Source organism: Protopterus annectens, chromosome 2.part0 (assembly GCF_019279795.1).
Source record: "Protopterus annectens isolate FY-2018-M chromosome 2.part0, PAN1.0, whole genome shotgun sequence".
Taxonomy (NCBI): domain Eukaryota; kingdom Metazoa; phylum Chordata; order Ceratodontiformes; family Protopteridae; genus Protopterus; species Protopterus annectens.
The window spans coordinates 1,341,413,468-1,341,426,328 of NC_056728.1; the positions used below are offsets into that span (position 1 = coordinate 1,341,413,468).

General features: G+C 40.9%; 1 protein-coding gene across 1 annotated transcript in view; it reads right to left on the bottom strand.

Moving 5' to 3' along the window:
* ACAD11 (acyl-CoA dehydrogenase family member 11) overlaps nucleotides 1-12,861 on the bottom strand; it is a 1,831,981-nt gene that overhangs the window by 1,411,318 nt on the left and 407,802 nt on the right. Inside the window, exon 7 of the mRNA XM_044061525.1 lies at nucleotides 12,731-12,852. Coding sequence (XP_043917460.1) covers nucleotides 12,731-12,852 — 122 coding nt within the window. The remainder of the gene's footprint in view (nucleotides 1-12,730; nucleotides 12,853-12,861) is intronic.

The window sequence follows — 12,861 nt, forward strand, 5'->3', positions numbered from 1 at the left end:
GACGTGGTTGAGCTCTTCCTGAGTATTCCCCATGAAAAGGGACTAGAATGGTTTGGTTACATTATGACCTCAGAGACAGGTCATAATGCCTCAGCTATTAACCTCATACTAGAATTTATGGAAGTAGTCTTACAGAACAACTTCATTCACTTTAATGGGGAATTTTATCGTCAAAGAAAAGGGGTGGCTATGGGAGCTTCATGTGCTTCACTTTATGCTAATATTGTGTTGTACTTTTGGGAAAAGAAATTTATTTTCTCCAGCCAATGGTACCCGGACATTTTACATTAGAGAAGGTACTTGGACGATATCTGCATTTTGTGGAAAGGGAGAGAGGGCGACCTTTTGGAATTTTTACAATACATTAACAACACAACACCGTTTTTGAAATTTACACACAAAATAGACAAAGATGAATTACATTACTTGGATGTCACCATTGTCAAGTATTATATTAATCAATGCTTTTAATCTAGATTGTACAGAAAGAGCTCATTTTCTAATTCCTACTTGCATTTTAATAGTGGACACCCGTATTTTCAGAAGAAGGGTATTGTTAAGGGACAACTGATTCAGGCTTCCAGAATGTCTAGTACATTGGGAGATTTTACCAACGAAGTTGACACTCTCAAGGGTTTCTTTTTAGAGAAAGGTTACCCGGTTAAGTTGACTGAAGAACTGGTACAAGAGATTAGCCATAAAAGGGACAGTACATACCCCCCTCTGTTAGGGAGAGGGTTAACCATTCCACGACACACAGAGAACTAGAGTGTAAGGGAGGATAAAAGTAACTTCATTTACACTTTCTCAACGAATACAGATGAGATTGAGGGCATTATACTCAAATATTGGCCAATTCTTAGTCTTCATGATGAAATTAAAGGGTTCATACCTTCTAGACCACATTTTGTTAGAAAGAGGGACCAGAATTTGAAAGAACTTTTTGAAACTAAACAAGGATTAGAGTCTTATAGGAATGAAAGGAAACATGGTACATACTCATGTGGGAATTGTAAAATTGTAAACAATGTCACGCCATGTCTAACCAGGATCAAATTTGTATCCCTTCAAGGAATTTTAAATTAACTCCAAAAAGGTACCAACACCTGTGGGGCCAAAGGAGTGGTATACCTAGGGTTATGTATAGTATGTGACAGTTTTTACGTAGGTAAAACTGAGCATTTTTTAAGAAGGGTTTATGAACACTTTAATGACATTGTTAAACACAAGGAGAGTAACGCTTTTTACAAACACTCCTTAACATGTGAGAAAATGAAGGTTAAGTTTGCTGTATTGGAACAAGTCTCACCGGATATTAGAGGGGGTAGTTGGGAAACTACACTAGAGTATCGAGAATTATACTGGCAACTGAAGTTGAACTCTAGTAAGTTTCCAGGTTTAAATGACAATATTAATATTACGAGCATTTTAAAATTAAGAAAAGCGCGCTTGTAGCATTTTTCTAACTATTATTATTTTTTTATACACACACCACCTGAATAGGGGTGTCACATGGCCTCTCCTGCGAATTACTATTCGTTTATTGTTTATTGTTATTTAGGTATTTTAACTTGGAGTTCCAGTTTTGAGTATCTTTTAATATCTACACATTTAGTAAGATTTTAGCAGTATTTCTATCTTTTCTGGTTTATGTTAATGTTACCAACTATGCATTTTAAGCAACACAAGTTTACCTATAAATTGTTGATATAAGATCTATGGTTGTATTATGTATGATTATTTACACAAGTATATTTCATTTTATTTTACCAGGTTGGGTTTTTGTACGTCTTAATATAGACAACACAATATTTTGTCACCTATTTTTTAGTGTTGTATTTTCTACGAGGACGCTATTCAGCGTTACTATGACTATGGGACTTAATACATAAATTACATTGTGTTGTACGACTTTAAACCTACACATTTCTAGATTAATTAATCACATCACGTGATTTATATGTATCATGTGACATAATGGGATTATTTAACGAAGAGTTCTGGTGTGCTCTTATTTTTTGCCTTGATAAAGCCTGATAATACTCTGGTGAAAGCGCTTGGTGTATTGGCTGTTTTTATTCAAGTTTTTTATTAAAGTCTGCTAACTTACACTGATTCGACTTGGCTACTACTATTCTTTTGGATTTATCATTTGCTGCTGGATTTTGGGTCCTGACTTGCTGGGCTGGTTTTGTTCTTTATTTACAAAAGCATTACTAAATCTCACATCTGATTTGGTGTAGTGGTACACTGCTCTGACCCAAGTCCGCAGGGTCCTGGGTTGGAGACTTGGCAGGGATGTCTTTTTTTCTCTAATGTTAAATGACGGTAATGCATGATATATTTACAAAAGCATTAGTAATTCTCACAGCTGGTTTGGCTTACTGGTGTGTTTTTCTGACTTTAGTGCACAGGGTCCCTGGTTCGAGACTTGGCAGGGATGTCTTTTTTCCCTAATGTTAAATGACTGTAATGCATGATATATTTACAAAAGCATTAGTCATTCTCACAGTTGATTTGGTGTAGTGGTACACTGCTCGACTCTAGTGCACACAGTCCTGAGTTTGAGACCTGGCAGGGTTGGTTATTTTGTTGCTGGGCAGAACAGTGGCTGAATGAGATGAAGTGATTAAAGCAGTTTTAAGCAGGTTTGCGCGGTTTTGCGTGTTGTTAAGAGATGCCAAGTGGCACTTAGTCCTGCTTAGCTTTGCATAGCGCCACTTATTTTCGCTTAAACCTGTGCTAATTCCAAAAAAAGAAAAGGAAAAAGGGGTGATAGGAAAGTGGTGAAATGGGGGCAAGCAGGGGGAAAAACATTATGAAAGCAGCTAGGGATGTGCAGGACAGGTGTAGGAAAGGACCATAGCTCTACAGTTCTTCTGCAGCAACACTGTGAATGATGTGGTCAATTTGGAATTTAGAACCTCACACCCCACAGGGAGGGGTGTGGGCGACAACACATTAGTTGATTAATTCAAGGGTAAATTGATTAATGTCAGTGTATGTGCAGGCAAAATGGAGAGCTATGTATGGGACAAGTTTTTTTTAATGGGGACAAATGCCCCTCCCCCTTTATTTTTTTAAGGCGAAAGTGGGATGTTGGGTAAGAGCTGTAGGTACATTTGGGGAGGTAAGTTGGATAGGAGAGGTTGTTTTTGCAGACAGACAAGACAGCAGACAGGGGAGATGTATGACACATGAAGGGGTAAACCCCTTGGATGGGGTGGGTGGTTGGGAATCGGAGGGCCACATGCCCCCAAAACATTAGGTTTTGAGAACAACATACCCGTAAGTACATGAATAATAATTATTGATGCAGATAAGGGGTGGGGGGGGAGAAAAAAAGTCCATTATCAACTGCATAGGCTTATATTTTTCACAACAGTACTGCTCAATACTCTACAGGTCTGCCCTCACTTTACATCTACCTGAGGCCTATAGCTACTGTAGTACATAAATACTTGTTAATCCTGTCGACTTGGAATGTTATGGGGCAGGCTGTGACAACTCTAGGTACATGAGTAAAGGGGACTCATACATGTCAAGGTTACATATATGACTAACAAGGTGTACCCTGCACTGATGTTGTGTGAGTGTGCTAATGGCATACTTCTACTGGATTTATATCTATGTCCAAGGTTATTGGTAACAGTGATCACTAGCCATGACAGCGTGACACTTGAGAGACATGTATCAGGAAGAGTGCATAGTGTACATAAAGTACAGTTGTGTACACTTACCATAAATGTAGATGTTCGAGTTTATTCACTGTTGCAGTCATTACATTTGGGTAATCTGCTGGCAAGTTGCCCTCAGTCGGCCTGAACTCCAAAGTCTTGGATCCTGTGTCGGTTGCTGTCTTCTCTTCCATGACGTCAGGTCGTCAGGGGTATAAAACATGCAGCCGACACCATTTTCTTTAGTTTTTCTTGCCCCCGATGTCAGGTGCCCCCAAAAAGGTAGCAATACTATATATATATATATATATATATATATATATATATATATATATATATATATATATATATATATACACACACACACATATATGCATCAATATAAAATTTACCTTCATCTATAAGCAAATATACCACATAGGTTGTAGAAGATAGAGAAGGAAAGATAAACTGTAGAATGGCAGGAGGGAAACCTGGACTGCAACAGTGAATACACTCGAACATCTACATTTATGGTAAGTGTACACAACTGTACTATGTTCTTCATGTTTCACTGTTGCAGTCTTTACATTTGGGTAGAATCCCAAAGCTATGGTTGGAAGGCTGGAGCTAAATAGCATTAGGTGTGGCTATAAGGCCCTGCAGCACTGCAGTGGCAAAGCCTGCCCTGGACTTAGAGTAGAGAGGCAAATGGTAATGCTTTGTAAAAGTGTGAACAGAACTCCAAGTAGCAGCCTCTAGAATGTCTTTGGTTGGTACTCCTCTGAGAAAGGCTGCTGAAGTAGCTGCAGCTTTGGTGGAATGAGACCTAATGCCCTTGGGCATAGGTTTACCATGGTGTAAGTAGCAGAAAAGGATGCAGTGGCTTATCTACTTTGAAATTGTCTGCTTTGAAATACCCTTTCCTTCTGATCCTGCAGCATATGACACTAGTAATTGTTCAGTTTTTCTTAGAGCTTTAGTCCTGCTCAAGTAGAATCTTAGCTGTCTGTGTACGTCCAAGGAATGCAAAATTCTCTCCCCTTTGTTCTGTGGATTTGGATAAAAAGTTGGCAGATGAATTGTTTGGTTAAGTGCCACACTGGAAACCACCTTAGGCATAAAAGTAGGATTTGTCCTCAAAGACACCCTCTCTGGGTAAAATAGGATAAAAGGCTCTACAGCCATGAGGGCCTGTAGCTCTGTAACTCTTCTTGCTGAAGTAATTGCTAGTAGCAGAGCGGTCTTCCATGATAAGAACTTTATATCAGTGGTGGTAGCAGCTGGTTCAAATGGAGGCAGGGTGAGCTTTTCCAACACATAATTGAGGTTCCATGCAGGTAATGGTGATTTTCTAGGAGGCCTTAAATTTTTGGCTCCTGTAAGATTACTGCTTTAGTAAAGCATGAGAAAAGATTGGTGGCTCTGTATTGTAATGAGCCGAAATGGCAGAGGCATGGATCTTGATTGATGAGAAAGATAGGCCTTTGTCAAGCATCTCAGTTAAGTATTGTAATATCTGAGGAATATGTGGCTCTGCTGTATCAGTTCCTTGTGCTTGATTCCAAGCACAGAATCTCTTCCATTTGTCAGCATAAGATTTTCTAGTGCTAGGCTTTCTGGCTTCCAAAATGACATCCATCACAGCTTTACTGAGAGGTGTCGTTTGTATGATTACATGATTAGTCATGCTGCCAGATTCAGGGTCTGTAGTTGATTGTGCAGGATCTGATTGTTTTGCTGGGACAGTAGTTGTGGTCTTTGAGGCAAGATCCAAGCTGGGTATTGAGACAAGTTCCTTAGGATTGGATACCAGTATTGGCAGGGCAAGACCGGGGCAATTAATATCATCTTTGGCTTCTCTTGTCTGACTTTTAGGAGGACCTTGGGTAGAAGAGGCAGAGGAGGAAAGGCGTAAACGGATAGGTTTTTCCAACTGAAGGATAGGGTGCCCACTTTCCAAGCTTCTCTGTGATAAGTCCTTGTGCAGAATCTTTTAAATTGATAATTTTGAGGAGAGGCAAATAGATCTATATCTGGGCTCCCCATGTCTCTGTTATCATGCTGAACACTTGTGGATTTAGTTTCCACTTGTGAGGATCCATAAGGTTTCTGCTTAAATAGTCTGCCAGAGTGTTTTGTTTTCCTGGCAGGAACTGAGCTTGAAGATGTATTTGGTAGGTCAAAGCTGTGTCCCACAGTGCCATGGCTAATCTGCAAAGGGGGTATGAGTGTGTGCCCCCTTGCTTGTTTATATACCACATGACTGTGGTGTTGTCCGTCTTTATCAGTAGTTGTCCAGGATGAAGTAAATCCTTGAAGGCTGTTAGGGCATTTTGAACAGCTAGCATCTCTTGCTGGTTGATATGTAGATGCATTTGTTTTGGTGCCCATATGCCCTGAATGCATCTTCCTGCCATGTGGGCCCCCCAGGCATAATCTGATGCATCTGTTAAGGTTTGGCTGGCAGGGGGTAGAGTGAAGGGCCGTCCCATGTTTTGGTGACAGGCCTTTGCACACCATGGAAACTCCTGTTGCAGGTAGGGAATGAGAAGAATCTTTGTTTCCAGACTGTGTGAATGTTGACTCCATAAACTTTTTAGATACCATTGAAGTTTCCTCATATGCAGTCTTGCATATGGAATTAGTAGGATGCGGGATGCCATGAAGCCCAGAGTCTGCAGAATTTGTCTTGCAGAAGACTGGGTTTTTGTTGCCATCAGTTTGAAGTAAGTAGTCAGTTGCCTTTGTTTGTCTGGCATGATGTAAGCCATCTGGGCAGTTGTATTCAAGCTTGCACCCAGGAATGTTATCTTTTGAGAGGGTACCAGTTGTGATTTCTTTTCATTTATTGTGTACCCTAGGCATGTTAGAAGCCTTTTCACAAACGCCAGGTGCCATAGAAGAATGTCCTTGTTCTCTGCTTGAATGAGACAGTCATCCAAGTAAGGATATATTTGTATACTTCTTTGCCTGCAAAATGCAATTACTGGTGCCAGGCACTTTGTAAAGACCCTGGGTGCAGTAGATAAGCCAAAGGGCAGTGCAGACAATTGGCAATGCATTAAGCCAGCCTTGAATCTGAGGTATCTTCTGCACGACTGTCTTATTGGGACATGCAGGTTTTAGGTCTATAGTCACCAGCCAAGCATTCTTGCCCAGCATGGGCAGAAGCTACTGCAAAGTGAGCATTTTGCATTTTGGAATGTCCAGGTATGTATTCAGCATCGATAAATCCAGTACTGGCCGCCAGGCCTTGTCCTTTCTGGGTACCAAGAACAGTCTTGAGGAAAAACCTTGTCCTTTTTCCTGTTCTGGTACTGTTTGAATGGCCCCCATATCCATGAGGGACGTAACCCGTTTCTGTGTCTCTGCCCATTGATTTTTTGGCAGATCTGGCCAACCATTTGTCACTGGCAGAGTGTGGAAATGGAATCTGTATCCCTGTGATACAATGTTTAGTACCCACTTGTCGTGGGTTATTAACTGCCAATTTTGAGTAAAAAGTGCTAATTTTCCCCCTATGGGTGCTGCCAAAAGATAAGTGCTTGGTGGAGGCAGAGGGAAGTCATTTGGAATGCTTTCTGTAGGTTTGAACCTTATCTCCTCCAGATTTGGAGGTGGATGTGCCCCATTGCTTTGACCTGTAAGAGTCTTGCGCCTGGTATCTGGAACCCTTAGGGTGTCTGGATTTGCCCCTTTGTGCTCTGTCTGACACAGGAAAGGACCAATTTTTTTTAGGCCAGTGTCTACTGAATCTCGGTGGCTGCACTTGTAAGAAGTCTTTAACAGTTTGCATAGACTTAGCTTTGTCTTCCATTTTCTTTAAAACCTCTTCTGCCTTAATACCAAACAGAGAATCATGCTGTAAAGGTGCATCTAGCAATTTAGCTTTAACATGGTCAGGCAAATTTTGTTCCTTTAACCAGGCATGCCTCCTAATCAGATCCAGTAACTGCAGCCCTGCAGGAGGCCTCTAAAGAATCAAAACCACATTGCAAAGTATGCATTCCAACTTGTTCAGCTGCATGCAATAATTCCTGCAATTCTTTATTTTCTGCACATTCTGAAATCAACATAATTTTCTGTTTCAGCAATCCCATAACATGTTGTTGGTACTTAAGCATATGCAATTGACAGTTTAAGGCCCTGATTGCCCAGGTTGCAGATGTAGAAATCTTTTTTCCCCATCTGTCCAGTGCCCTTGAATCCCTGTCAGAGGGGGTACGTTTTTTTGCTGTTGAGGCCTTAACTCCCTTTGGACCCTGTGAAATAGTTTCAGGATCAGCAGCAGGGTTTCTAAATAAAAAATGTATGAGTCAGGGACCCTGTAATATCTGTCAGGCTTACTGGGAGCCGGAGGTAAGGAGTCAGGGTTCAAGCTTGACTCCGAAAACACATCATCCACAATGTGTAAAACAGGGGGAATGGCTAAAGGCTTCTGCTGAGGGAGAAGAATGAAATCCCTGAGCCTCTTTTTTGATTCTAAGAAGTCTTGACTCTCCCAGTGAAAATGCTCCCTCAAAGTATGCAAGGTTTCTCCAAATGAATGATCCTCAGGAGGAGATGCAGATGGAATAGACTCCTCAGCATCAGAATCCTCATAGGGAGGTATAGATAATTCCTGATCAGAAGAGGAATCAGAAGAAATAGAAACCTGATCTGAAGATTCATAATCAGTGTCTTGCCTGGGCCTCTTATCTGGAGGGGGATGGGTACCCCTAATAAAGGTAATAAGGTCTTCAGCCATTTTGATCATCTGTTTTTTAGGCATGGAGGCCTGTGCACGTGGCTCATGCGTCGTTTTTTTTAATTTTAGAAGTTGCTTTTGTCTTTGGTTTTGCAGCTTTCGCCGGTTTGATGTACAAATGTTGAGGTCTGAATACACCCTCAGAAGCCGGTGCCTGCTCAGCGACTCCGAACCCATCTGAGGGAGATACATCCGTCGGTCCAATACCTTGAGTATCTTGTGGCATGCCGAACTCCACATGGGTGTTGGTAGAGGCCTGCAACTCGAAGGTAGCGGGTATCAGGGGCTGCGAAGGCGCCTCACTGAGTACCGGCGAACCGGCAACTGGCTTAGAAGCTTCGTCGTCGGTTTTGGATCTCGACTGCCTTTCTCTGTCCTTTTCTCTGCGTTTTTTATGTACTCCGGTAGTCAGATTGCTATCCAATGACATTTCTGGGTAGTTAAATCTGTTTCCAAAATACTTTGATGCAAAAATATACCAACGCTTAATAGTGCGTTGGTTAAATCTAGCACAAAACGGACAGCCAGGCACGTTGTGATCAGGGTCTAGGCAAGGAATACAGTATAAAAGGAAATCCTTATGAGGTATTTGCTTCCCACAAGTAATATAATTATTTACTTCACTGGCATCAGTAAAAAGTAAGAAAAAAGTTTTCCCAACAGGGTACTTAGCTTTAGTGAAGACTTCGGTTCTGAAACTCAAACTCGAATATTTCAGTAGTCGGCTGACAGGCACTTGCGAAATGCTTCTGCTTCGGGCACCGCGCGGCAAGAAAGACTAAGAAAATGGCGTCGGCTGCATGTTTTATACCCCTGACGACCTGACGTCATGGAAGAGCAGACATCAACCGACGCAGGACCCAAGACTTTGGAATTCAGGCCGACTGAGGGCAACCTGCCAGCAGATTATCCAAATGTAATAACTGCAACAGTGAAACACGAAGAACATCTATCCTGCTGTCATTTGTAGGCATGGGGCTGGGCACTGGAACATTTGTATGCAGTTTATTACTACACCCTTCATACAGCTAATAAAACATTTCCTTACCTGTGAGCCCTGTGGAGAAAATATCTGTTAACATTACTTGATAGTTTCTACAAATACTTTGGATTACTTGTGTGTCACTATGAACACATCTTCGTACCAGTCCCTTGATCCAAACCATGATCTGTGTGTGCAAAAATTAACAGCAGAAATATCTATTTCTTATCACACTGAGCTACTGGGGAATTGCTGTCTGCTGCTTGCTGATTTGTGCCTACAACTGACTTGCTCACACATTCTGACCTCTACAATATTAGTGCAGTGTCATGCATGATAGATAGTGAACTGTGTACTAATGCTTTGCATGCAGGTGTACACATTTAACCCCTAGTGGATGTGATTATGTGTGATCTGTACAGATCATAGCAGACTGCAGGTTTGCATACCCGACCCATACACATTTTCACATCATATATTTGCAGTCTCCACCTATTATAGTCTCATGCTTGCCTGCATCAGCATACTTACATTCAGAAATACATGTAGCTGAAATGCAAAGGTTAACACAGGACAATGCTGCAGGGAATACACTATAATACATTACACATTACTATTCAGGATTCAGATCTTAGTGCAGGACATATATTACTTTTCATTGTATCTTGTTTTACAGATCCACATCTACAGTTTGGCATAACAGCTGCCTATCAGACAAACCGCAGTAAATTCATGCTCTCATAGCCATATTTCCTGTGTAGCACCTGTATAGTTGTAATTCTTCAACAACAGACAAAATTAAACAACAGTTTGTGGGAATAAGCTTTATTTAGGGTGTTATGACACAGTGGTTTATTACATTCAAAATTTTAAATTCAGTTGTACTGCATATCCTGTAAATGATGAATGTATATCAGTTATTACTTTCACAGTAGCAAGCACAGTATACTTTATTCACAGATTCATTCCTACACAGTACAACTACAGTATTGGCTTCCTTTCATCAACAGTAGCTTGTCTGCTGCCTTCATCTGTATTACACAGTACCTGGTATTATTTACTTACATCAATGTTGGCCTAACAACACATTTATGCAGTACACTCAGAACACATTGTACCTAATGGCAGTAAACAATTACACTTTCTTATTTACTGGACTATACATATATTGAAAGTTATATCTGTACTCACCAAACTGTTGGCGCAGCCTCGTCAGTCATCCTGTGTGAGCCTCCATGTTACGAGCCCTCTCCTTTGCAGCTGTGGGGGGGGGGGAACACACCAGTATGCATACCTGTCTATCAGATATTCATACTATAACTGGATAAATCACCAGTTGATATACTTACAAACTTCTGGGGCATCTTAGATCCACTGGGCCAACAGCACCCCCTTCCTCCATCTCAGGTCGTCATAATGATGACTGACCTGCTCACCAGTTTGGGGGATGCCAGTGGCATTGGTGAGCTCACATGCCAGACGGTCCCAGGCTTCAGACTTGTATTCTAAGTTCTGGTACTGGCCCTGCAGCAGTCTGTCGCCATGGTTCTTTATGAGGAGCCCAGCCATGACCCTGGACTCCAACATACCTCAGCGCTGTGCCCGAAAGCAATCTCCTTCACCAGCACCTGCCATAGTTCCTACAGGGATCAAACTCTAACAGGTTCTGCCTAAAGTCCCACCTGTCTGGTTTAAATATGGCCATATTCCCGACATTTGCTGTCATTGGACCATGTTCAAAAATGCTGAGCAAACCCGCTAAGCTGAGTTGAGCAGTGCTTAAAGTGGCAAATGCTGAGCAGTGCTTAGCGGTGTGCAAATCCACTTAGCTGAGCTGAATACTGCTTAAAATGGGACTTCTTAGCAATGCTCAAACCAGCTAAGCAGAGCTAAACACTGCTAAGTATTGCTCAGACAGGTCCTGTTTAAGCATTGCTTAAAGCTTGGCTTAGCACCATTTAGCAGAACTGAGCTAAGGGCAAACAAACTTTTCCTTTTAAAAAAATTTAGAACGGATTATTAATTACTCATTATTGACACATTATTACTAAGTGTATGTATTTTACTTTACATGACCTCCCCCATGTGCTTTCATTACATTACCTTGGGGTGTGACTACATTGTATTGGGCGCATGTTTAAATGATGGCTTTCACCTCATATCTCCACTGACACTGGGATTCTGGACCAACTAAACTACCACGGTTAACAAATACCACTAACTACATCAATAAATAAAATAAAATAAAATTTATTATAAAAATGCTTTCCCATGTAAAAGCTGAATGGCCTGTCCTGGTATTCGAAACGTGCACCTACTGCACACGAAGCCATGATTTTAACCACTCAGCTATCTCAGCTGAGAAGATTTCAGCTATACATTTCTATATAGCTTCTCGATACAGTTAAGCACTGCTGAGAAAAGCGCCATGTCACGCAAACCCGCTCAGCTATGCTTAAACTTGGAGGAAAACAAATAAAAAAAAATTAACCATTAATTCAAAATTAAACTATTACACAAGTGTCAGAGGACATTTTCTTTATTGTTTTACAATGCAGGGGGTGTGTTACGGATACTGTAACACAACCCCTACATTACATTACAGTTCACAGTATTACGTGTCCAAGGACCCTTTCTTAATTTATTTAGTGCTGTACGGCACTTTTACAATGCAGAGGGTGTGTTACAGATACTGCAACCACCCCCCCACATGATATTGCAGTTCACAGTATTATTTAAGTATCCGATAAAAGTGTGCAAAAATAAAAGCCACTAGATCAGAAAAATATGTTTTAAAAAAATCCTTCTGAACACAGAAGTCTAACATAACGTATTTCCGAAATGAATGAATATTAATGTGTTGGCAGGGGGGCATTTACATCACTATGAGGGACAGGTCTGATTACAATGGATTTAGCGTATTGCAGACTTGTGAAATTAGTATTTAATTGTCAACCTGTTAAATTAACAGTTTGGCAAAATCCTACTTTAAAGTTGTTTTTTTAAGGGAGAATAGGACAATTTAAACAGAAAAGAAAGGCGGAAGAAGAAGGGGACACAAGAAGCAGTATTAACTACTTTTTAGCTATCTGAAACTTTTTCACACAGATGGGTGTGAACATATGGAAGAGACTACTAGAAGGGGTGGTGGAGAAGTAATCTATGTTGGTAAAAAAGAGGACATGACACAAGAGCAGAAAGAGTGAGGTGGAAGGAAGCGATAGAGGACAAGGAGAATGTTAAATGCACTTAAACAGCAGATTGCACAGGGTGTCTCCTACCTTCAAACAAATTCAGTGTTAAGTAATAATTAAAATCCAAAGTGTTTACAGTCCAGCATACCTCAGCTATTCCTGCTGATTTGAAAAATGACAAGGCAAGGAAGAAGTTCCAATATGGCAATGGGGTTGAAAGTCCCCTGCATCGACAATAAACAGAGATCAGTTCTTCATGAGAAGGAATTCCTAGAAAAA